The sequence below is a fragment of the Petromyzon marinus genome, chromosome 14 (genome assembly GCF_048934315.1).
Source record: "Petromyzon marinus isolate PM22_M1 ecotype Great Lakes invasive population chromosome 14, UKy_Petmar_22M1.pri1.0, whole genome shotgun sequence".
Classification (NCBI taxonomy): domain Eukaryota; kingdom Metazoa; phylum Chordata; class Hyperoartia; order Petromyzontiformes; family Petromyzontidae; genus Petromyzon; species Petromyzon marinus.
The window spans coordinates 11727402-11754377 of record NC_133680.1 but is presented as its reverse complement, the minus strand read 5'-3'; the positions used below and the strand labels follow the sequence as shown (position 1 = coordinate 11754377).

General features: G+C 44.7%; 1 protein-coding gene across 4 annotated transcripts in view; it reads left to right on the top strand.

The window, feature by feature from the left end:
• Nucleotides 1-26976, top strand: part of LOC116942267 (dynein axonemal heavy chain 3-like) — an 859832-nt gene that overhangs the window by 662529 nt on the left and 170327 nt on the right. For all 4 annotated transcript variants that reach the window (XM_032953964.2, XM_032953963.2, XM_032953966.2 and 1 more), the window contains 3 exons: nucleotides 2971-3172; nucleotides 25073-25311; nucleotides 26463-26612. In XM_032953964.2, coding sequence (XP_032809855.2) covers nucleotides 2971-3172; nucleotides 25073-25311; nucleotides 26463-26612 — 591 coding nt within the window. The remainder of the gene's footprint in view (nucleotides 1-2970; nucleotides 3173-25072; nucleotides 25312-26462; nucleotides 26613-26976) is intronic.

Here is a 26976-nt window from a genome sequence, read left to right as displayed (position 1 = left end):
CACTGTGACTTTACCGAAAGAACCACAGAAGATGAATCCTTGCAGTCACGAAAGCTTTAAATCGAAACTTGCATCATTGTTGCAACTGCTATACGCCTGGAGGTCGAACCAAGAACCTCTGGTTTTCCACTGAGCATCGATATCAGTGATGCTGCCGTACCGTCATGAATAGTAAGTACCGTGAACTCGCAATCCAGAGGTCGCCAGTTGAACTCGATGTCCTGGCACAGCTGTTGAAACAATGGATCACCTTTCTTAAATTCTCCTGCCTCCTCTTGTCCACTCAGCAGTATAAGTTGGTAACACCACCGGCAGATCGCAGGTGATGGGGTAAAGTGTGGCTACTCCAAGCTCTTCCAAGACGCTTGCATCAGCTTGGAAGAATAGGCCAAGCACTCTCCGGAGGGACACGAGAGCTCCCTCGAGTGGAAGCCCTTCCACCAGCAGTGCGCGTGAGCAAGACATTTCAGGGCTGCACCTTTACCCTTATTATTATTAACATTAAGTGAACCTTATGGCGGGACCCCGGGGTCCCATAAGCCTCCGGCTCTCGCATAAACATTATAATGTCAACATTATATTATATATTATATATAATGTAAACATAATAATGTAAACAAACACTTTGCTCTTTTTCACCAATGGGTTTGAAGGATGGTGGCAAGTGTTGTTTTGTTAAACTATCCTCTTTAAAACTGAAAACTACTTACCTGCAGTACCTCTATTTAAATACACTATCGAAAAAAATATTTACACCCGTCTGTCAATCGTGTTTCTCAGTGTGGATTTGTGAACACACTTTGTAAACAGTACATAAAATAGAACGCGTTTTCAATGCGCTGTTCATATTGTAACAAGCGCTTATACCAATGTTACTCTACAGAGTAGTGGGTCGCCGCTCCTCTTATCCGCATTGATACGAGCTGTATGTGGGGACGATGGCTTAACCGCAAAAAAACCTATCTGCACAGATGCATACGGACAAGAGAAGTATTATAAAACAGGAGGAATTAACGGTGCAATGCATCTCATTTGTTAAATATCTGCAGATAATATGATTGTCATCGATTAATCCTGGCTGCAGACATTAGTAGGTCACAAATAATAATGAAGATAAGAGAGCAGCTTCACTGTATTTTGCATACCGTTTTGATAAATAAAGGACTTAAGTCGTGTAGGCAGTTTGAGCAGCTTTGGATAAGACTTGTTATGATCCTGCCCATACCCGAGCGTGGAGTGCATTCGCTTGTTCAGCTCTTCTGCGTATTCGTCCTCGCTGCTGCTGCGCTTGGGCATGACGTGACAACAGAACGATCCGCGCCAGGTGGGTCACGTCGTTTATGTGCGCGGTGGGGACGGAGTCGCCAAAAATAAAGAAATTGATGACGATTTTGACTTCCGTTTATTCGGGACCCCAGGGTCCCGCCATGAGGTTCATATGTGGCATCATGTATGTACATGTGCTGCCACAGCTATCTCTCAATGCACGCAGCCGTTCACCCACAGGCGCACATTAATGAATGTGTCCGTGTTTGTGCCATGTACTGTGGAATTGTTGGTCAACCTCGCCCAGGGGGGGTTAATTGTCGACAAATCACTTTCAGTTGCCGCAGTCACCGCGGCACGGATTTTACCGATTCAACTGAGCAGCACAACCTTCTTCGTTGCTGACTAAATGGGGGCGACGTTTTAGAGAAATATCTCCCAAGGCTGCCCCCATCGCCGCCTGGCAACAGCTCAAAACGTAAAAAACAAGCGTTTCGGCCCTGTCCAGTTATATAGGTAACTTAACGCTTCAGTAGAATTAATGCCACTTCTTTCCCCCCCCCCCACCACCTTCCACCCCCCTGCCCCCACCTCTGTAGACATTCAAGTAATTCTAGGTGCCAAAACACTTGACTCAAAATAGTCAATATTGCGGCCGGGGAAATCTTACTGAGCACCAGCAAAGACGAACGCCTATCCACCAATGCACTGGGCCAACTGCTTTTTGTGTTTAGTTTGTTGTCCTTTGCCCGCACCTCCGATTAGCACGGTTGGTTACGTAGGGTGCGAAAATAAGTTCAACTTACATACGTACAACCAACACTCTCCGATTAGCACGGTTGGCTACGTATGGTTCACACCTCCGATTGCATAGTTGGCTACGTACGGTGCGAAAGAAGTTCAAAATACTGGGCATACAACACCCGTTCCACAGGTCAACCACTCACTTCCCCTCCTCACTTAGCACCGCTCGCTTGGTTATTTTAAAAAGTTCAGCCAAATTTCGATTTAAAGCTTTCGTGACTGCAATGATTCATCTTCTTTGGTTCTTTCGGTAAAGTCACGTAGAATGAGCTGTCCTACCAGACAGTCTCGTCCCTTCACCTGATGAAGGCCGCTTGTGTTGTGGCCGAAACGTCGTGAGAATATTATTTTATTATTTTATTTTATCAATTTATTGTTTTATTCTCATTCTACGTGACTTTACCGAAAGAACCAAAGAAGATGAGTTCAGCCAAACCCATAAAATCCCAACAATGAGCTCTGTAAATAAGGACGCGCACGACCTGTAACACCGGGCAGTGTGGTATCGATGGAATGTGTACCACGCTTCGGAAACGAGACGTGAAGATTTTTCCACAACTCTGGCTGTCCGCCTGATGATGCTGTTTGTAATAACGTCGTACTTGGAATTCGACATCTTGTGGGTTTGCTCTCCAACACACCGTTGTGCTTTACGAATAATGAACCGACACATTTTGTTTACGTGACAAACCTTACTAATTGGCCGTGTCGGGACGATCGATCTCTTCGTAAAACGAAAACACCTTGATTATTAAAAATAAAGGACAAAGCAACTTTTTTCCCGCAAACGGATGGAACGATTTATTGACGTTTAGCTTTGCTCACACGCACGCGTGAAAGATAAACTCATGAAGTTTGAAACAAAATATTTTTTAAAAAATCCACACGTTCGTTTTGCAGGTTCAGCGAGTTCTTCCGAAAGCTCTGCGAGCAGGACCCGAGGTACCCCTGCCCGGCGCTACTGAGGCTCCAGCGTGCGCTGCTCATGCCCAAGACGTCAAGCGTCTTCGGCTTCGTGTACCGGCAGCAGCAGGCCTCCTCCTGGGCGTGGAGCCCGTGGAAGGATCTGGTGCTGCCCTTCCACGTGGGCGATCAGCTCGAGGTGAGGCACGCATCGAGGCCTTTGCTCTTGCGGTTGAGAAGCCTTCGGGGGCAGAGCGGTTGTAAGCCAATACGCGAAGCTCAATGCACTTCCAACGATGACCGCGTGCAATTGGGTTGCGTTGGAGTCCTTAGAGCGCACTTATGGGAGCGTGGTGGCAGAGCGGTTAGCACGCTGCTGCTGGTGCTTCACACTGAAAGCCACAACCTGAGTTTGATTCCCAGCCACGGCGAACATTAGCAGGAAGTAACACTGTAACCGGTCATGCCCTCCACCCACTTAACGAACCCACACGGTTAAATTTTGATTTAAAGCTTTCGTGACTTTACTGAAAGAGCTAAGAATATGAACCCACACGGACCATAGTGTTCGAAGGCCTTCATCCAGCAGTGGATGGAGAAACGATTGTAATGAAATATTTAAACCAATAAAGTCTGTGCCTGAACTTTCACTGACGAGGAATAGCAGTGCCACCGCTGTTTCAGCTACGGGTAACCATAACATTTTTACCGGTGAAATTACCGTAATACAATCTAACAATTATTAACAATTACCAGAAGCGGTGGAGTACACCTATAATGAAGTGACTTGGAGGTTGGGTTGGTAGACCACAACGAGATGGAGCCAGGATGTGTTTGTTACACTAACAACATTTGAAACCCAGCAGTCTATACAACTATGCGGAGTATGTCGGTCTCTGCGTGTGTGGTGTGTGTGGTGCGTATGTGCGTGTCTGGTGTGTGTGTGGTGTGTGTCTGGTGTGTGTCTAGTGTGTGTCTGGTGTGTGTGGTGTGTGTGTGTCTGGTATGTGTATGTGTGTGTCTGTGGTGTGTGTCTGGTGTGTGTGTGGTGTGTGTCTAGTGTGTGTCTGGTCTGTGTGGTGTGGTGTGTCTGGTATGTGTATATGTGTGTCTGGTGTGCGTGTGGTGTGTCTGGTGTGTGTGTGTGGTGTGTGTGGTGCATGCGTGCGTAGTGTGTGTGTGGTTCTGCGTTCGACATTTGACCATATCCTGGCACGCCAGGAGAAGACAGAAGAGCAAAATGCGGACTAATATCACCAGCCTCTTTGCTATGGAAATAGAGGGTTGTCCCCTCACATCCGTGGGTTTTCTCCAGCTGCCCCAATATCCTCCCACTTACATAAACACTCATTAAAATAGAGGACTGCAGAGCTTATGGGAATTGTTGAGCTTTCATGTAATTTATCAGCAATTTTGAGATGCAATTGGCATGGATGCCACGAAATTAAACTAAACATTGCTATTGGTATTGTTGTGGCACCGAATTTATCACCATTTCTCTCAAGCGTAAAAGTTCGAATTTGCAAGGGGCTGTGGGTGTGGTCGGGAACAACTCGCGTGAAGTTTGGCGGTGGTGCAGAAGGTGTTGTCGATTTTCCTTGGGCGGGTCGAAGTGGATTGGCTTGGACGCGGCTGCACTCACGCGAACTCCTTCGCTGTCTGCAGATCTCAGGAGGAGGAATGTTTGTATGTACTGTACGTATGTTGAACGTCTTTCACACCGTACGTAGCCAACCGTGCTAATCGCGGGTGAGCACGGTTGACAGGTGAAGATGCGTGGTGTGTGTGTGGTGTGTGTGTGTGGTGCATGTGCGTGCGTGGTGTGTGTGTGTGTGGTGCATGTGTGGTGTGTGTATGGTGCATGTGTGTGTGTGAGAGAGACACCTGCTAGTGATGTAGTATGAAGCAGTGGTCTCGTGGTTCGTGCGCTCATTCAAATCTGTGAATGGTGGGAAAACCCATCGCAGCATTAAAATGAATTCAGGCTTGAAACAAATTGATTTCAGCAGCACACTCAGCTTTATCCAAACCATCAACAGGCCACGTTTTCTCAACCCTTTGCGTTGGTGGTCGAGACGACAAAATGGCATCCACATTCAGTTCTTTTGAGCTGGTACTCTGGATAAAGCTGACAGCTTTTGTACATGCAGTGCTGCACACCCATGTGTGTGGTTCATGCACTGCAAAACAATCCTGGTGACGCGGGTTCAACCCCTACCTATGCAACATATCATTGGCCAGCGTTATGTAAACAATGTCCAGAATTAAAGCAACTTCATTCCAAAATTCCTCCTATTTAAATAATAACTGTAAATTAAGGGAGATTTTCACTTGCAGTGTTTTATGCAATTGGCCGCTGGGCATCCTTTCGGTCATCATCATCATGATCCATGGGCAGATAGCCCATAGGTGTCCACTTCACATGTCGGTGGTTTACACTTTCCTCTGTCTTGTGCTAATATGCTAAAGTAGTGCCAAATCTTTCTGGCACCGTTACTCTTACGCTGTCAATCCATTCTCTGTTAGGTCTTCCTCTCTTTCTGGTTCCTTCCATTTTTCTTTTAAACAACACACTTTTGATGTTCCTGTTGTTGTTCATCCTACATCTTATAGGTCATTGGGCCTTAAATGAGTACCCGGGTGCAGTGCGTAAATATCATCACGGGTGAGACAGGCAGCTAGGTGTGGGTCTAGGTACACAACACGTGCGCTGTGCCAATGTTAGTGCAAACAGCACTGAATGCCTAAGCTGTTGAACCAGCAGGAATATTTTACACAGGGTTCAATGGAAAGTGAATTCGAGAAGTACTGTTGCAGAGTAATGAAGGAATTATGTTGGCTGGATCAATATCCCAATGTCCTTCATATATTTGCTGTGTTTTATATGTATGCATATTATGTATATACATGCATATGTCAAGAGTTCATCACCAAACTGCCGAATGTAACACGTGTCAGTGCAGTCGCTAGCCACAAGACACGTGAATAATAGTTATAAATGAAAACTGGAACAAAATTTTGGGATTTACAAATCTACCAATTTGAAACATTTCCCATTCTGGACATCGTAGCCTGAGAAAGCAAACAATATGACTTGCTGTCCATTAAAGCCTTGCCCATACGTTGGATCATCTCCTAAATGCAATGAAGGCCAGCAGAGTGATGTGTGATGCCTTCCTCACAGTATGCACACCAGGCGTGGCTAACAGAGGCAATTGAACACAGTGGCCCTGTGTGTGCGCGGTGCATTCACACCAAACTCTATTAGCCGCACCTGGCACGTGGAATGTTAAAAAGCCATTGTAAATTATTCCCGCTGTGTCCGAGTGGGGTATGAATAGCATTAAAGGAAGCCATTTCTGTCGTAGCCTTATACTGACGAAGGTCTATAATCAGGATTTTAATGTAGGGCATTTGTCTATTTAGAGGCACGGCTTTTTTTGTTGTTGTCGTTGCATTCATTGCATATATTTCTAATCTGTTTTTTTTCATGCTTGCCTCCTCGTGGCTTGTGCTCACTTGTGCACCGTAATTGTGTGAGTTACTGTGGGCAGGAGAGCAGCCCCAGGGAGCACGCAGTCATCAACAAGCGGGGACACATTTGCCAAAAGTGACGTTATTTGTTGCTGCGTGGGTATTGGAGTTAGACGGAGGGGAGGGGAAGCACAAAATGAATAATCATGAGTGTCTTCATATTGCTTTTTAATTTTGTTTTAAGGGCCTCCAGCAATGTCAGTTATTTTCTTGAGACAAAAAACAAACATGCGTGACTTTAATTTGACATTGATCTTTTCTTCATGTAGGCGTACACATTCTGGGAATGAAAGGCTATTCACGATGACCGAATGCTATACAAACGCAAGATTCGTTGACACGAGGAAGTCTTCACTGAGTTTCCAGAATCTGTTTCAGGAGGGTTTTTGCGTTCGACATTTGGCCAATTCCTTTTTCCAGCTCACTGCTGGTGGAGCACACAAACGGCGTGAAACGTTCCCGTGGGCGTTGAAGTACCATATCCTGGCACGCCAGGAGAAGGCAGTAGAGCAATAATGCGGACTAATATCACCAGCCTCTTTGCTATGGAAATAGAGGGTTGTCCCCTCACATCCGTGGGTTTTCTCCAGCTGCTCCAATGTCCTCCCACTTACATAAACACTCATTAAAATAGAGGACGGCAGAGCTTGTGGGAACTGTTGGTGCTGGCTCACTGCTTGGCTCTTTTCCAGCTTTCATGTAATTTATCAGCAATTTTGAGATGCAATTGGCATGGATGCCACGAAATTAAACTAAACATTGCTATTGGTATTGTTGTGGCACCGAATTTATCACCATTTCTCTCAAGCGTAAAAGTTCGAATTTGCAAGGAGCTGTGGGTGTGGTCGGGAACAACTCGCGTGAAGTTTGGCGGTGGTGCAGAAGGTGTTGTCGATTTTCCTTGGGCGGGTCGAAGTGGATTGGCTTGGACGCGGCTGCACTCACGCGAACTCCTTCGCTGTCTGCAGATCTTAGGAGGAGGAATGTTTGTATGTACTGTATGTATGTTGAACGTCTTTCACGCCGTACGTAGCCAACCGTGCTAATCGCAGGTTAGCGCGGTTGACAGGTGAAGATGGCCAAGATGGAGTGGTTGACGTTAGTGGATATCCTCACTGTGGCGTTCAAGTCGGTGTCTAGTTTGGAGTGACAACTGGCAAGCCCCGTGGGAGTGGAGCGCGCTGCTGTGGGGTAAGGTAGTGGTGGGCAGGTAGTGGTGGCTAAGGTAGTGGTGGCTAAGGTAGTGGTGGGCAGCCAATTAATTTCCGGACGTGGTTTGTCCTGGTCTTTGTTTCGTCGCAAACTTTCGTCACACGCTCTCATTGGATCTCACCACATCGCTCAGATGTACTTCTTCGGCTGTCTGGAATGCTCTTCCTTCGGATATTATGAAGCCACTGCAGCTATTCCATTTTTAATCATCTAGATTGGAAAAAAACATTTATGTAGCACTGCTTTTTATGTTTAGTTTGTCGTCCTTCCCCACACCACCGATTAGTACAGTTGGATACGTTCAGTGTGAAAGAAGTTCAACATGCATACGTACAGGTCGGACTTCAGTCCAGAGTTTCTCCGTGATATTTTGGGTAGGGCTCATCTTTTTTAGTTGGTGCCACAAAAAGACGCGTTTCAGTCGCAATTTGCTACCCGCATATTTCAAGTGGAATACAGTAGCCACGCAACCACAGCGAAAAACCAATCGCTGAAGTATGCCAAAGAGATGACTTTGACAAGGGATTATATAGCTGAGGGGAGGGGGGGGAGGAGCCAGGGTGAGTGTGTGGGGGGCGGGGCGTGGGCCGGAGGAGAGCGGTGCGGATGGTCCAAAAGCTCGGCCTACTGCTGTGACACGTTGGGGGGGGGGGGGGTGAGGAGAACTCTGCAGGCTCGAAGCACTGCACGGCAAATTTCCAAGTGATGGGAGTGAGGAGGGCTGGGAGTAAAAGATGGGAGATGCGGATATAAATATAAACTATAAGGCAGCTAAAGTTTAACTTGGTTAATAGCATCCTTCCAATTATTGCTCAATTTGAATCCATCTTCTCGGTTGAAGTTATGTCTATGTTTGTATATCTGAAGGGCTTCATGGACAAATCTTTAGTGGTATCCAGACGGCTTACAGAGCACTTTGGTATCGGAGAAAACAATATCATGAGAATCCACAGCGTTGTAACAATGATCAGCTACGGCAGAAGAATTCGTCCTACCGTGTTTCAAATCTGACTTGTGCTCGCGAATGCGGTCAGAAACATGTCGTTTCGTTTCCCCAATGTAACAATCACCACAAATGCAACTCAGTTTATAGACACTAGGGTGCTGTAAGTCAGGGATGACATCCTTTAGGGATGGGATCAGATCACGAATTTTGTGTACTGTAGTGAATCGGACCTGGATCTTGTATTTGTTTAGAATTTTGGAAATCTTTTTCGTGACGCCTGCTATGCATGGCAACGTGATGGTTTTGATCGGAGTCTCAAGAGGTTGTTTCTCCATGGTAGGAGAAACAGCTTTGCGGATAGTACGGTCCGAGTATCCATTCATCTTAAGGGCCAGGCGTACGTGTTTCAATTCACTGGCCAGGTGGTGTTTATCAGAGATGCAGTGGGCTCTATGGTATAGTGTTTTGATTAGGGAATTCTTCTGTGCCGGATGGTGGTGGGAATCAGGCTTCAGATACGAGTCTGTGTGGGTGGTCTTCCTTTAAACAGAATGCCCCAAAGAGCCATTAGACCTCCTTTCAAACAGAACATCCAAGAATGGTAGCTTGCCATCCTTCTCCACTTCCATGGTGAATTTGATGGATGGGTGTATGGAGTTAATGTGGTCGAGAAATTGGTTCAATGCTGGTAGGCCATGTGGCCAAATGACGAAAGTGTCATCCACATATCTCTTCCACAGGGAAGGACGCAGGGTGGATGTCTGTATGGCGTTTGTTTCAAATTTATCCATGAAAACATTGGCTATCACTGGTGACAAGGGGGAACCCATGGGGGTACCTGCATTTTGTTTGTAGAAAGTACCATTCCAGGTGAAGTAAGTGTTGGTGAGGCAATGCCTAACCAGCGCAAGGACATCAGGGTTCAGTCCATGTTGGACTAAATCTCCAATTATTGCTATGGTGTCAGGCACTGGAAACTTGGTGAACAAAGAGACCACATCAAAGCTGACGAGGACATCATCAGGGGACAGTGAGATGTCCTTGATTAGAGAGACCAAATTAGTTGAATTAAGTACTGCTGAAGTGGTCTTGCTAGTAAAGGGAAGTAAAGAATCCGACAGAAAACGGCTAGTTTCTAGGTAGTTATTTAATTTAGTTCTTTTCATTCTTGTTTTATTTTATTTTACCTACGTGACTTTACCGAAAGAACTAAAGAGTATGGATCCTTGCAGTCACAAAAACTTCAAATCTAGAATTATTTTCTTGGTCACAGATAGAATCATTTTGAGGCAAGCGTGGAGTCTTGCGGGAGCCTATCAGTAGCCCATCATGGTTTTTGGGGCGCCGTAGCCTTACTCTTTGGTTCTTTCGGTAAAGTCACGTACGTGGAAATAAAACAAAATAAATCACGACGTTTCGAACGCAACACAAGCGCCCGTCTTCAGGTGAAAATCGCGACAGCCGCGACGTCTGCAGCGAGCAGCAATGACGACAACGTTACTACTCGCCGCAGACATCGCTGCTCGCAACAGACATCACTGCTCGCAACAGACATCGCTGCTCGCCGCAGACATCGCTGCTCGCCGCAGACATCGCGGCTATCGCAATTTTCTTCAAGTCAAGATCGCTGTGGCCTTGTTCCCAAGAAATACTCCGACTCTGAAGTTGCTCATCATTGATATCAATGGCTTCATCATAACATGGAATTGGAATACTTTGGATGCATTCATTAAGAAGCTGTGTCTCTAGACTGCATCGGAGGCTGGCTACAGATATCCAAGCGCCATGCCAAACCCGAGCGCGTGCTGGAAGCCAGCCTCTGTGTGCAGTAAGCGCGGCTATTTCGTCAGCTCAATGACGTCTAAAGCTGACTTTCTATAACCATCGGTGCGATCTGAGCCGGCAAGTGATGCTTCATTAGCGTGTGATCTGTGTAGAGGAACCATATTGGCCGGTAGCCAGTGAGATGGACAGAGAAGCGATATAGGCATGGTGTGCTGGCTTGCTGGGATTGAGGATGACAATGACCTTTGCCTCATGCCACAGTGGACGCCAGTCTTCTGTGGAGTGACCAGTGATGCGGACTGATTGAGTAAATTGCTTAGTCCTTTACACAGGAACATTGTCAGCCTTATGCTGCAACAGCCCAGCCTGACTCGTGCCAGACCACTAAGTTACATTCAGAGACCTTGGCATCTAATATTGCACCGTTTAGACAGGTAAAATGCCCCACGTTTTAGAGAGACAATGTCAACAAGTCTCCCTGCTCAAACAAGCTTAGGGACGATGCTAATCTGAGTAAGTGGCCTGGAGGTAGTGATTATGATTGTTTTTTCCCCCCCATAATAGAAGCAGGAAAATAAAATAACTGAACGGTCTAAAATTAGTCAAATAGAAGACAGTTGATAAATTGAAAGCCGATCGATCACACGTTATTGAACAAAGAGTAAACAGCAGGACCCCGATAATCTGCGTCGACATGGGGCTAGGGAGGGGGTACTCACGGATCTGGTCATCCACAGCGCACAGATATTTGAAATTCGTGAACTCTTGTTAATTTTTAACTTGAGCATCAACTTTTGCGGCCACATTTGTTAAATTCGCCAAACGTTTTGTGCAGTTAATTTCTATTGGACCTTACAGTGACTGTGTCGTCAGAAAATGTAACTCCATTAAATTGTTCGTTCGTTCATTTCTCAATCCACTTGTCCTGGTGAGGGTCGCGGTGGCAGCTTGTTGAGTAGGGCGGTCCACACCTTTATTTCACCAATCAAAATTGCATAGGGCATTATTCTAAAGTTGTCGTGAATAGCCTTGGTGAAAGCGTCATCAAAAATGTGCTTGAGGATTAGCGGGAACAAAAACAGGATTTACCAAAAACTTTTGGTAAATGATTAATAACACTGTGTGACCAAAAAAAGAGTTTTGTTACTGGGTAGTAAGTGTTATTTCCTAATTGCTTATGCCTCAAAAGTACAGAAAATGGATATTATTCCCCACAAATTTTTCTTTATGTGACCAGGGGCAATTATATTTTGAAATGTACCTATTTTCAATGAGAAAGCGTGGTGCATTTGAGTCTTTCGTTCACATAAAGTCCTGGTCACAAAAAGCAACGTTTGTGGGGAATAATATCCATGTTCTATACTTTTTATGCGTAAGCAATTAAAAAATAACAGTACCCAGCAACAAAAATTGTGTTACGTGGTGTAATCCGTATCTTTTTGGGTATGATGTGAATGTTTTAACTATAACCCCCCACCACCAATAAACCAAGTCAGTTTGCCATGTTTTCCCACGACATGATCATGTCACTTAGTTGGCTCTGTCCGGTGGTTGGAGGGTTATCGTCAATTTTTTGTTTACATTATACCTACACGATGATCTAATCCAAAATAAACTAATTATATTATTAACTCTTTTAAAGAAGGAATTCAGCGACATTCACACGGATTGAAGTGAAAACATCCAAAGAGTGACGTCTTGCAGAAAAATATTCACAAAAAAACCTGTTTTGCTGAAAGTAGTTACCGTACTTTTCCAAAATATAGTCTGCCAAAAAAGAAACAAGGCACATGGTTACAAAATTGTAAATAATTCACGAAACTATTTTTTATTCATAGGACTTCCAGTGAAATTTTTTTTTTTTGTAATCGTGTCATGCCATTAAATATTTCTGGAGGCATTTTTTATTTATGTAACCACTCTCATTGCACATAACCATGAATAAGCAATGAAGAACAGCAATGCAAACTGATTAACAAATTATTGGCCTCGCTCTTCGGCTTGTTTTTTTGCCTCCGGGTCCACCGTTTTTTTTCCCCTCCACATGTAGAATCAACCTGCGTTTAGAGCATAGCTCAGTAGGCCTTACCTTGTAAAATAAACAACAAGTTTAGTTGTTTTGTTTTATTTTGCGATTACACGGAGCAACTCGAAGTCTCGGCCCATTTGCAGGCCAGGTGCCGGGTCACGTTTTGCACATGGGGGAGAGCTGCCGCTGGGGGTTGCCTTTCAAATGTGTTGAGATGAGTTTGCGATGCAAGGCACTTGGAGATGCCCTAGCAGATCGGGCACTCTATCAGATGTGTTGAGATGAGTTTGCGATGCAAGGCACTCGGAGATGCCCTAGCAGATAGGGCACTCTATCAGAAAAACAAAACATCATTGTTGTTGCCAGAGTGATATTCTTTCTCACCGTTGTCAAGGAGGGTTGCAAGCGATCTATCTTTTCATTTAGGGTCCTCGTAGCTGGGACATCGCAACACATTTAATTTACTGAGTTTTTTATTTTTTGAGGGTAATAAAAAAATCTCTATTTTAAATCCGATGATTCAGAAACAAGTCTATTGGCAGGACGTGTTAGTCGATATGCGGGTCGCGTGTGATGGGGTAAAATGTGGGGACTACACTTCTTCAAAGATCTCTGCCCAGTGTGAAAGAGTCGGCCAATGTACCCATGAGAGGGAGCTCTAATGAGCCCCCACAAGAAATAGCAAATCCCTGCGCCTTTGCCTTTATTTTTTGATTGCCAAGACGGTCACCTGGCAGTACATTCAGAATCGCTGGCCAGTTGCGTTAAACACAACGAGTGCAATCTTCCATCATTTGTCTTTTCAAGCAGTAACGGGTTGAAGCGGGGTGGGTGTCGCTGAAGTTCCTTGCGCCAGTGGGTCACACCTCGGATGACTGTTAGGGGCCATCCATTTAATACGTTACGCATGGAGGGGGGGGTTAACCCAAATGCGTTCGCTTGCGTATGGGGGGGGTCTTCTGACAATGTGCGTACGCATAGGAAACGGGGGGGGGGGGGGGGTTAAGCATCGATAATAATTTGTCTACATTGGCCTTCAAATGAGTTATTCCGGTGGTGGACTATCTGTTTGCTTAAACACGTTAACATTATTAATCCTTGATAGTTTCTGCGTGGATTAAATATCGGCCGTTCTATAGGATTTGGTGGTGGGGGGGGGGGGTGTGTCAGGCGTACGTATGCAGGTGGGGGGGGGGGGGGTAAAAATTAAGTGTGCGTACAGGGAGGGGGGAGGGATCCAATTTTGACAGATTTTTGCGTACCTATTCAATAGATGGCCCCTACGGATTTGAACCCTAGATCCAGGCAGAGCTGGCTTAGTGCGCTGCCCTGAGCTTTCCACTCTCCGAGCCACTCGACCATCTCAAAGAGAGACCTCATTTTAAGGACCCCCCCGTTCATTTAGCAGTACTGGTGTCATTAAGTTTTAGTTTACACTACTCAACTCTGTGGTTATGGATAACAATTATAGATGACTTTCAAAAATGTCAAGAATTGTAATTATACTTTCAGGAAAACATTGTCCCCGAGCACTCATAGTTCCCAATGTGTATTTTTATTTATTTTATTTTACGTTCATCAAACTGCCCACAGTTTGGAAAGTCGTGACATCCACATAAATGGGGGCCTATGCAGTGATGTGAAGCCTGGTTAGACTTGTGTCTGGCTTCGAGCACCCATTCATGTGCATGGGAATATCAGGTGCAGCTAGTAACCAATAGCCCTGCGATGATGCATTACTCAATCTGGATTTGAAGCTTTCGTGACTCTTTGGTTCTTTCGGTAAAGTCACGTAGGTAGAAAATAATAGATCACGACGTTTCGATCGCAACACAAGCGACCATCATCAGGTGAGACAATCACAGCAGGGAAACTGCTGAACCAGGCGTCACTCCTGCTGTGATTGTCTCACCTGATGACGGTCGCTTGTGTTGGATCGAAACGTCGTGCTCTATTATTTTCTACCTACGTGACTTTACTGAAAGAACCAAAGAGAATGGATGCATTGCTCCATCGATTAATATGAATCGTTATGCTCGTGATTCATATTGCGAATGATGTATGTGAATGTGATATTCAATTATTTGTGATTTATGCAAACGAAGGGTAGAGCAGTGGCGTAGTGGTTGTTAGCACACAGCACTTTGAGTTTGGTTCCTGGCTGCGGTTAGCATCAGTGACGAGTGATACCTGAACCAGTCTTGCACTCTCCTTTCACTTGCATGCCTTGAAGTGGTGAAGTATGGTCAAACATCCCCCATGACTGATACGCTTATTGGGAGGCCTTCATCCAGCAGTGGACTGACAAATGGTTGTAAAATAATTATTCTTCATAATAAAATCGGTTGAAAAAAAATCTGTACAGGTGAGACTTCGAACGAGACGCAAAAAAGCTGCTCCAAAAACGAACTGATTCTTCAATCGAAGTGCAAACACAAATGATCACAATGCAACAGATCACCAGGGAGTGATTCGTTCAAACGCCTGATAGCAGCAGCAGCGAGCGTTGTACTGTGGCTGTAAACCTTGGAGCCATCTGGATCCAGCTCCCCCAAGCCGCCACAGGCCTGATGCTGCCACGATGTATTTAGTTTTGGAACCGTTTGAGTCCGCGCAGCAGACGAAGCAGCGCACAATTCATGGGCACACCGAGGGGCAGATATTGAAAGGGAATCAGTGGAAACGTGGATCTTCGCCAACGCATGAATCAGGCTCCAAATCCTTTCAGTAACACAGCGTATTCTACAAAAGGCTTCCTGAAATATGCAGCGTTTTGCTTCGTATGGAAGTGCCTGCTGCAAATGAACAATGTGAATTATTTAGGCACAACAATGGTTTGTGGTGAAAGGGCTTTAATCATTCATTGTCGACTTTACCAACGTGTCATATCACTTTGTGCCACGACCCCGGCGGTGAGGAGTGCGAAGCATCGCCACCAACTTGTTGTGCGTGGCCTTGGACGGTTTTTTTCGCTGAGATTTTTCATTCGGTGAAATATGTAGCAATGTTAGACACGCTTACTGTACTGCGTTCACGCGCTAAACTCCCACGCTTGTTCTTGGTCAAATCTGATGCAATTTTGCGATTTAGAAATATATTGAATCAGATGATCAAACTAACTTAAAAAAAAACTCAACACACTCATTAACGTAGCAAATAGAGAAGGCCTGTTGCCCGAATCGTCACCGATTGTTATTGTATTATTTAAGACACTGTTTTTCATTGAGTGTTTTGAGTTTGTTGTTGTTAATTGTGCTTGTTTCACCACTGCTGATGTGCATCAGCATCGCCAAGCAATTTGTTTCCCATGAAACTAAGGTTTATATTTCATGATCCAAAGTCCGTTTTTTCTTCCCCTTCTGGATGTGTTGGTCGTAAGCATGTTGAACTTCTTTCCCACCGTACGTAGCCAACCGTGCTCATCGGAGGTTGTGGGGGTTGCTTGACCATACTTCACCACGCTGCTTCGTACAGGTTGGTGAAGGCGGGGGGGGGGGGGTGCCCCAGGATCGCTGCAGGTATCACTCACGATTCACGAATCAGACTCAGGTCACCGGCACCATGGCGCAGTGCTGCTAACCACTTTGCCCCTGCTCCACCCTTAAAATCGCATAAGAATGGAGAGGAACTGCCCTACTGTTTGGTCGTTGTATAAATTATAGAGTATGGCATCTAGTGTTATCTAATAATTTCATCGAATCACGGTTGGCGGATTGAGATTGGTTTTCCCACCGAGCAATTAAATCCCAGAAATGTCTTATTGATCTGATCACCTTAAAAGTGGATTCAGGTCTAACCTGAGCCAATGTTATTAGGTCTCATCAGATAAAAACCGTACATCCCAATACACACATACTATACATATTAGATTTATTGTACAAAATATGACTATATATAGCATCTTGATATGAAACAATCTACAATTCTAGGAAAATATAAATTACCTTGATAAAAGAGCAATAGGGTAGAGAGCTATGCACACATCAATATTACATTGAGTGGTCAAAGTTCCAGATTCCTCTCGCAGAGTCAGTCTCTCAATACTGTTTCATTACCAATCATTTAATTTTAACCAGGAGGGGATACTGGGCGAAGTTGACCTTTGACAGAGATGTGATCAATACTCATCGGCAACAGCACAGCATGGACAAACTTTGGATGAACTTCTGACATTTGTACGATGTTGGAATGGAATTATCAATCCTGGATTACTCATTACTTGAGGTTTAGAATTAACGTACCATTCCATCTGTTAGGTGTTTTAAAGAACCTCATTTTATCTTATGACTCGTCGTCTTTAGCATACATAATCTTTATTCATGCTGGGGGAATCCGATGAGCTATGAAGCTCTTTTTCACAGATGTCCAGTTGGGGCAGGTCACAAAGTTATAATAACAAACAATACAAAAACACGACGGGAGTGCAAAGTATAGGAAAGGTAAGCAAATCACAAATAACATCCACTATTTTATCCGCTGCTGGATAAAGACCTCCCCACGTCACCACCACACCACGCGGGCCTATGGCGCTACAATCCATCTCGCTCCTGCACGTGAGCAGTTCTCGTCGATCCACCTCTATGGTGGCCGTCCTCTCGGGCCACATTCCCTCTTCTGGATGGCACTCCATCATCGGTCTCGTCCATCGGCTCTCATCCCTTCTTGTGATTGGTCCTGCCCAAGCCCGGTTCCCTTTCTGCACGGTCATTTCTTTAGAACTGATTTTTGTGTTCCGTTTGTCGTCCTCCTCCCGCACCTCCGATTAGCACGGTTGGCTACATACGGTGCAAAAGAAGCTCAACCTACATACGTACTGTATATGATTGCTTTTCTCTCTTGGCACATTATATATGGTGGTATTATTATTATTACTTTCTTTAAACTGACGTGTTAGGTTAATATAAGAGGTGTGATTTGAGTTGGAATGTATATTATATTTGGCATGGCTGGAAACATTATTGTTCGGCTGTCTAGCCAAAAAACTGCCTTTAAGGCTTTTGATTAATTCCCCTCAACAATGGACTCCAATCCGCCTGTCGACTCAGACCACTGGGGGATTACTACAATGTGCTGTCTGCTGAAAAATAGATGATAAAGAACCTATTCTTGGTTCTTTCGGTAAAGTCACGTAGAAGGGAAACAATAAAATAATAAAAATATAAAACAATAAAATTATCATGACGTTTCGACTGCAACACAAGCAATCATCATCAGGTGTGAAAACCACAGCAAGAAAATTTGAAAAAAGTGGCGTTTTTTTTTAGCGTTAGCACCACGGAGAGCGATTTGGCAGTTATTCAGATGGACGAGTCCATCTATGTTCGGAAAAGAGTAGGGGGAAGACGAAAATAATGGATGCGGTCTGAAAGCCACCGTAAGCGTGAACAATCAATTAAGACCAGAAATGCTTTTTAAAATCATTCCAATGAATGCTAAGCCAGAATCCATCTTCTCGGTTGAAATTGTCTCTGTGCTTGTATATGTGGATAGCCTCATGAACGAATCTCTCATGGTAGCCAGATGGCTTGCAGAAAACCTCTGTCTTGGAGAAGTCAATGTCATGTGAGCCTACTGAATTATAACAGTGATCTGCCATGGCCGAGGTGTTGATCCTACCGTGTTTTAGGTCTGCTTTGTGTTCACAAATGCGGTCCGAGACATGTCGTTTAGTTTCTCCAATGTAACTACTACCACAGAGGCAACTTAGTTTGTAGACGCCAGGGTACTGTATGTCCGGAATCACATCTTTTACAGACGGAACCAGATCACGGATTTTATGTGATGTGTTGAATCGGACCTGGATCTTGTGTTTATTCAAGATTTTGAAGATCTTTTTTGTGATCCCCACAATGTAGGGTAAAGTGATGGTTTTGAATAGCTCCTCAAGAGGGTCCTTCTTCATGGTTGGAGTGATAGCTTTGCGGATTGTGTAGTCGGAGTAACCATTAGCCTTAAGAGCTTGGTGTACGTGCTTGAGTTCACGGCTATGTGTTCCTGGTCGGATATGCATTGGGCTCTATGGTACAGAGTCTTGATTAGGGAATTCTTCTGGGATGGATGGTGGTTGGAATCTGGTTTCAGGTAAGCATCCGTATGGGTAGCTTTCCTGTAGACAGAGTGGCTCATTGAACCATCAGGTCTCTTTTTTATTAGTACATCAAAGAAAGGTAGCTTGCCATCTTTTTCGACTTCCATGGTAAATCTGATGGCTGGGTGTATGGAATTGATGTGGTCGAGGAATTGGTCTAGAGGAGGCCGGCCATGTGGCCATATGACAAAGTGTCATCCACGTACCTCTTCCATAAGCTTGGGCGCAGAGTGGCAGTCTGGATGGCGTCAGTCTAAAAAAAAAACGCCACTTTTTTAAAATTTTCTTGCTGTGATTTTCACACCTGATGATGATTGCTTGTGTTGCAGTCGAAACGTCGTGATAATTTTATTGTGTTATATTTTTAGTATTTTATTGTTTCCCTTCTACGTGACTTTACCGAAAGAACCAAGAATATGAATCCCAGCAGTCACGAAAGCTTTAAATCGAAAGATTAAGAACCTGTTATGTCATATGTAAGAGGAATCCTTTTCGTGCTGCCATGACCCAAATTCATAATATGAAAGTTACCACCGGCAAAATAATGACCATACGTATGTCTAAAAGTGATGTCTTCACTTTGGCGCGTGCTTGTGCTGCATTGGAAGGCTTCTTGATTGCCCTTGGCTCGCGACACGAATGAAACAATGGCCTGGGTCTAACTGGTCGGTGCGTCCAATCACACGCGACGTCCATGTGTCGATAATGTACGTACTGTATATGTGCTTTCTTGAGCAGGGGGACCTTGCGGGCGCTGCAAGATTTCAGTCCTGCACGGCGTAGTGTGTTACCAATTGTTTTCTTGGTGACTATGGTCCCAGCTACCTTGAGATCATTGACAAGATCCTCCCGTGTAGTTCTGGGCTGATTCCTCACCGTTCTCATGATCATTGCAACTCCACGAGGTGAGATATTGCATGGAGCCCCAGGCCGAGGGAGATTGACAGTTCTTTTGTGTTTCTTCCATTTGCGAATAATCGCACAAACTGTTGTCACCTTCTCACCAAGCTGCTTGGAAATGGTCTTTTAGCCCATTCCAGCCTTGTGTAGGTCTACAATCTTGTCCCTCACATCCTTGGAGAGCTCTTTGGTCTTGGCCATCGTGGAGAGTTTGGAATCTGATTGATTGATTGCTTCTGTGGACAGGTGTCTTTTATACAGGTAACAAGCTGAGATTAGGAGCACTCCCTTTAAGAGTGTGCTCCTAATCTCAGCTCGTTACCTGTATAAAAGACACCTGGGAGCCAGAAATCTTTCTGATTGAGAAGGGGTCAAATACTTATTTCCCTCATTAAAAAGCACATCAATTTTTATCATTTGTGACACGCGTTTTTCTGGATTTTGTTGTTGTTATTCTGTCTCTCACTGTTCAAATAAACCTACCATTAAAATTATAGACTGATCATTTCTTTGTCAGTGGGCAAACGTACAAAATCAGCAGGGGATCAAATACTTTTTTCCCTCACTGTAGACTAGAGGAAGCTCTTTTGCACAGATGTCCAGTAGTTCTAAAGCAGTCCACAAAACTGCCCCCCATCATACCGCCCACACATCTGCTTTTTATCTGTAGTTTGGTGTCCTACCCCTGCACCTCCGATTACCACGGATGGCTACGTACAGTGCGAAAGAAGTTCAACATACACATTCACAACCCTCCATCCCCCCTCCTTTAGAGACGCCCTAATGCACGATGTCTTGCTGCACTCGGAAAACCGCCACTTGCAGAGCGAGCATCTGGCGTGTCTATCAATGAATAATGTCGGATGCGTTGCATAATTTCTTTATTATTATTATCATCTCCATTGCGTCACGCCGTCGCGGTTGTATTCTTCAGTTATTCACACTCGATACTGATGCTTCTAGAAACGTCTGGGCAGGTGCACTTGGCCATTTTTGGGGTGGGGAATTGCTGGGCTTTCCATGGCATTTCAGAAAGTCGGGCAAGAAATCTGCAAACATTGTGTCAACTTTTATCATTTAATAATTGTGCCTTTATAAAATGCGTTCACACATTACAAATGTGGGTTTAACTACTTAATTACAGGAACAAGTAAGGCAGAAATTAATTCCATGAATATATGCACATTGACATTGAATGACCCATTAGAATTGATTTTTAGCTGAAGGGATAAGGCATTCCCACAGCCTATGAATCTTAATGTTGTAATGGTGCTAATGATGGTTGGGAATATCGAGAGAGCAGCTCATCTGACCTATAGATGTTAGAATGTGAACGGTGGGAACCATTGATGTATGAATCAAGCTGCCACCAAAAGTGTAATTCCATTACCAGTAACTTATACAGACAGGTGGTGCTGTATGCCAGCACCTCTTAATATTTTCGAGAAGGTGAACAGGATGGTGTGGGCGTGTGTTGTGGAGAGACATGCGATTTTTAAAGGTGCATTGAAAAATGTTTTTATACTCCTACTGTTATGGAGTGACTCATGCTGCCAGCTATATTTGCAAAGTTTGGTCGTACATGTTATGTATATCGTTTATTGTTCAATCTGAATCACAGTTCCTATGATCACTGTTACGTTGTTTTTATAGCTTTATTTTGGTGATTTCGAAAACGTTTTGTATTAGCCATATTTGTTTGTTGTTGTACAGAGTTAAACTGATAACTTTAATCTAAATTGTCTCATGGTTGTTATTGTTTGACTTGCATCCCACTGGAATTTAGTTTGTTGCGGTTGCACCCGATTCAAGAGCCGAATGGCTCACAGGGCTCTACCAAATAAATGAAACTGAACTGAATCGTAGAAGGGCGATGGAGATGCATCCAGTGCAGGGCAGGAGGAGTAGAGGGAGACCACGGGCGAGAGGGAAGGACAAGGTGGGGCGAGATGTTAACTACCTCGCCTGGTATGCAGGAGGTCGTGGATTCGATCTCAACCCTGATGCCTGTGTAGTTGGAGTTTGCATGTTCTCTCTTCCCCTGGTTGCGTGGGTTTTTCTCCAGTTGCTTCGGTTTTTCTCTCAACATTTAGAAACGTGCGTTTAGAGTATTCGGCTGCTATTAATCTCCACATCATGATACGCCACTTTGCTGAGCTATCATTTGTGACCAGGTTGCTTCTAAAAAAAAGAGCTGTGTAGCTTAGTGGGCCTTACCCGGTAATAAAAAAAAAATAGTTTCGAGATGTGAGTACTGTTGATGTGGCTAGAGAATGGCACAGAATAAAAAAACACGGAAAAAGAGAATCAGAGCAGACGACGCAATGGAATAATGAGACTTGTGGGTTAATGTGGTCTCTGCCCTGCCTGGCCATCTTCGTATCCCCAGTACTTACATATACACGCACTGTCAGGTGCTCATGTTGTTGCTGAGTCAACCTAGGGGAGGTCTTGGGAAAATTAGAATGTTTCAAATGGTTGGAAATGGAATATAGGATGCGAGGATTGTAGCCGAGTACACGTCAATCTCTGCAAATTCAATACAATTTCAAAATGTCATCCCCATCTTAAAATTAAATACAACATGTTTTTGCAGGCAACCAATGTACGTCGTTAGCTGCTGGGGACCTAACATCTGAAAAGGCATCACACCGAGAAGGTGTATCTTTGCAGCGTCATTTTGAAGGGTAGTTACAGGTTACGTGACTGTTATTTTGTTATGACGCTTCTGAAAGCTGTTTTTTTTTAAATCACAGCGCAGTGTGGTAAAATGTGGTTGCTGATATATCTTTGGCACGCGGCCAGCCAATTAGACCAAGGTCACTTATGCCGCAAGTCTGCTAGAGAGTGAGGTTGGAGCATTAAACAAACAAAATTAGATGGCTGGGGCAAAGTTATTGCCCGCAGTATTCGTCAGCCTCGCGTGTTTGTTGTCTTGGCAATCGAGGGCATGGTGACTGTTTTTTTTCACGAGGGTCAAAAAAAGGTTGTTTTTTTTCTTCTCGAGTGGGTACTTTTCTGGTCTCAATCATACGTGAAGATTTGCCCACCGGTACAATTAGCGACGGCGCGTGAATCGCGCGCGTAAACTCGGCGTGCGATTTGATCCGCACATCGCGATTGTTTTACGTCGAATGTTGTGATCCTCTCCAGCGAAATAATATCCTGCCTGTGATGGAAATGGGGTTAGATCTCAAAACGATAGGATTACAAACTAGATTCGAAGCTTTCGTGACTGCAGGAATTACTCATTGGTTCTAGGTTTGTTTTTTCATTATTTCTTACCTGATGATGGTTGCTTGTGTTACAATCGAAACGTCGTATTCTATTATTATTTAATTTATTTTCATTCTACGTGACTATTGAAAGAACCAGAGTGATAGGATTACACTTTTTTATCAGGGGGGAAATCATTTAAGCCATTGATACATCAATTGCTGAGGCAAGGTGGTCTGATCTGTTGCCTCAAAATGGCTCATGGCGTGTGGTGGGATGGGCAGGTCCAATTCAATAATGTTACATCTGCGTTGTTATATTTCTGACGTCCTACTTGCCCTTTAAAACGCGCTGTATATCTCAATGAACTTCACTCGGGAAGCAAACTTCTGAATAAACTTAATTCTCATGATAAATGGTAGTTTCTTTTGAAGCGTGAATCATTAATTACGGCATAAAAAATAATTACTCGAGCGGGTCACTCTTGAAAATTAGACGGAACGTGGTCTCTTGAGTCCTCGTCTGGTGAAACAAATAAACGTGAACTTGATTATATTACATTGACTTATAATCATTCCGTGGGGGGGGGTGTAAATTAACCTCAAATGAGCTGGGTAGGTGCCCATCTCAGTTGGGGGCCATGAGCCAGTGGTAAATATCCCACATTCATTTTGGTAAGGTCGGTAAATAATTGATATTAAAAGTTTCAAGGCCAACAATTGCTAAATCAGTGGGGTGGCGTGCATTTCTGTTGTGGCTTCTCGGAATAACCTAAGTTATAATTGTTCTGTATTTATAACAGCCATTCTTGGAAATTGCACATTATTTTACACATTAGCATGTATTTTATTGAGCCAAAAAATAATGAGCTGAGTCAACTCCTGATCAATATTTGTGAGCCGCAGGCTCCATCCACATTGCTACGTGGCTGCATATAGTTTATCCAGCGTCTAAATGTGTTCTTATATCAACAGAATGCAGAGTCGAGGGAACAGTGTTTCAGGGCTAGCAGCCTATGTACTGAGAAATAATGAATACCTCTGTCCCATTGTGCCACAGGGCAATTGCGCACTTTGTCCGGCACATTGTTGATGGCAATTATGGTAATAATTGTTGTCATTGTTAGTTTATTAAAGTTCTGTATAAATTCACCCTTAGACGTAATCTCTGCATCATTTGCATTTGCTCTAGATGGTAATTGCCAGCGATACTTAAATTCCCAATGGGTTCATAAAAAAATAGCCAAGTGCAAAAAATGCGGCCTCTCGTTCAAAAAAGTGTCCGTGGGTGCTCATTCCCACTGGCGATTTGAGCGTGAACAAATATAAAATCGCCGCTCTCTTGGGTGAAGTATATAAAAACAAACTTTTGTCCCTATAATTTGATGGACCTCTCCTCCTACCGTACCTACCCCTGACGACAATCTACAACCCCACTCAATGAATTCACCGACCCTCCTAAGAAATGCCACGCCAAGGGACACCCGTCATGATGGTGTGATCATAACTGCTCCAACACCCTATACCTAGAACCACCGGATGTCAATGTGCGTCACATGCAGCTGGTGTACAATGCGGCTGCCACGCTATTGACCGGTAACGTCTTACGGCCCTACAACGGACCAGGGACCCCGCTACCTGAAGGATATCCTTTCTCCATACTACTGCCCCTCCCTGGACTGCTCTGATCCACCGACGGGGCATCCCTATACATCCCCAGTGTGTGATTGGAAACACCTGGTGCCCAATCTCTTGCGTATACAGCCCCGAGCCCGTGGAATTCCCTGCTCCGTCAGATAAGGGACTGCCTGTCCATGCAAAGCTTAAAAAAAAAAAAACTTCAAACGCACCTCTTCAGCCTGGTATTTACAGATAAATATGAAAATAGTGTCAAGAAATGCATTGTTTTAGGTTAACCTAATTATTATTATGGCATTTTTTTTAGTTCTATTGGAGGAGAATAATATACGTATGTACATAGAGGAACTTTGGTTTGAGAAAGCCACCTTTGAAGAAATAATGGGTGCCGCAGTCGTGAGATGTTAACGACCTTGCCTGGTATGCAGGAGGTCGTGAGTTTGATCCCGACCCTGACGCCTGGCTCTCTCCCCGTGGTCACATGGATTTTTCTCCTGGTCCTCCGGTTTTTCCCTCCACATATAGCATAAAAATGCGTTTTGAGTACTTGGCTGCTATAAATTTCCGAGTGATAGGCCACTTCGTTGAGCTATCATTTGCGGCCAGGTCGCTGATTAAAAAGAGCTGCATAGCTCGGCGGGCGTTGCATGGTTAAAATTAACATGGCTCATAGTTTCATAGGTTTCCATTGATTGATCATCTGAGTGGCGGAAAAAGTGGCTGACCGACCCATGTTCCCGCGTTGCTCGCAGCCAAGCGAGGTGCTGGTCGGCACGGCTGAGACGGCGCGATTGGGCTTCTTCCTCGAGACGGTCCCACGCCGCGGCCGGCCGCTGCTGCTGGTGGGGCCGCCCGGCACGGGCAAGACGTGGGGCACGCGGGCCTTCCTGCGAGCCCTCCCCAGCGAGAGCCACGTGGCCTGCGAGCTGGCGTTCTCGGCGCACACGAGCGCCGTGCACACTCAGGACAGCATCCTCGCTAAGCTGGAGAGGTGCGCACGCACGCACACACGCGCCGCCGCCACCATAGCCGCCTGTTCGTCTACACGATAAGAAATTCGGTCAGCGACGGCAATTAACTTAAGTACCGTCCCTGACTGACAGGCGGAGAATTGAAGCAACAGAGTAATTTTCAGTCCAATGAAGGATTATTCTGCGTGTTATACTAACGCGTAGGTTTTCACGCCTGTGATGTTTATCTCTCGTGGACACGTTGCTGGATTGTACCGCGTGTTTCGGCACGATGTCTGACGTGTGTACTCAACATGTTGAGACCTTCTTCAGTCACGAAGTTAAAGAAGCACGTGGCAAGCAACGTCGGACATCATGTTGAACAACACGCGGTACAACGTGAGAGGGCGTTTGACTGAGGTCACAAAAAACTGACCATGTTTCATTTACTCCACTTAGCTTGTTGGGTTCTAGCAAAATCTAAACTCTTTCCCTCCCACTATATTTTTTTAGATGACAATTAGAAGTAGATTCCTAAAATGTTAAATCCAGGTAACACAGCATGTAAAATAATTTAGCAAAAAAATATGACCTTGTTCATAGCACTGTTTGGTGCTGGGTTTTTAAGATAGTTGTTATCATCAGTTTATTCTGACAATATGATTTGAGCACTTAACGAGGATTCAGTTCAATCTTGGTCATGGTGAAATCAGGCTATCATCCCTCTGGAATTCATAAAACGATGGCCACTTTTGCGGAAGGCAATTGTCCCCGGTCATAGAGAAGTGGAATTTCCACCAATGACTCTGCTCTGCCAAAGTACAGGGTTGCCGCTCCATTTACTCCTTTGATTGTACAGATATCCTGAATTTGAGGCCAAAACCTTCAACTCACTAAACACAGGTGGCTGCCCGAATTCAATTCAATATCCCATCATTGTAGGCTCGGTGCTCTGATGCACACATTAGCAACCTGAGCTACCCGGCTTCCAAGATTGATCAATTTATCTATATTCCTGAAGGATATTTATGGCGGCTAAATGTGCTGACATACCCGCATCTTACTTGAAAAAATAGTCCAGCTCCCGCAGGGAATACTTAAATTTTCGTATGCAGTCAAACCTCGCCGAACGCGGCACTTGCGTTCCTGGAAAATGTTTGACATTCGTCACTTCCCCTTTGCCGGTTCCAAGACGCAAGAAAGACATCTACGGTCCCCTGCTGGGCAAGAGGATGATCGTGTTTGTGGACGACCTGAACATGCCTGCGAAGGGCCAGTATGGAGCGCAGCCGCCCATCGAGCTGCTGAGGCAGTGGATTGACCACGGCTACTGGTTCGACAGGTGAGTACGGGCCCCATGGTGGTGACATGTTATTTTCCTCGCTTGGTATACAGGTCGTGTGTTTGATACCGATCCTGACGCCTGTTGTATATTTGGAGTTTGCACGTGTCTCACCCATTGGTCGCGTGGATTTTTCTCCGGGATCTTCCGATCTTTGCCTCCACATTTAGAACCAACGTGTGTTTAGAGTATTAGGCGGATATAATTTTCCACGCGATAAGCCACTTCGTTGGGCTATCATTTGTGGCCAGGTCGCTTCTGAAGCTCAGTGGACCTTACCTGGTAAAAATAAAAAATAGTTTACTTTAGTTTAGAGTGGCAGACAGCTCCGTCCCAGGCCGCCGTCGATCGTGCGAGTTGCTGA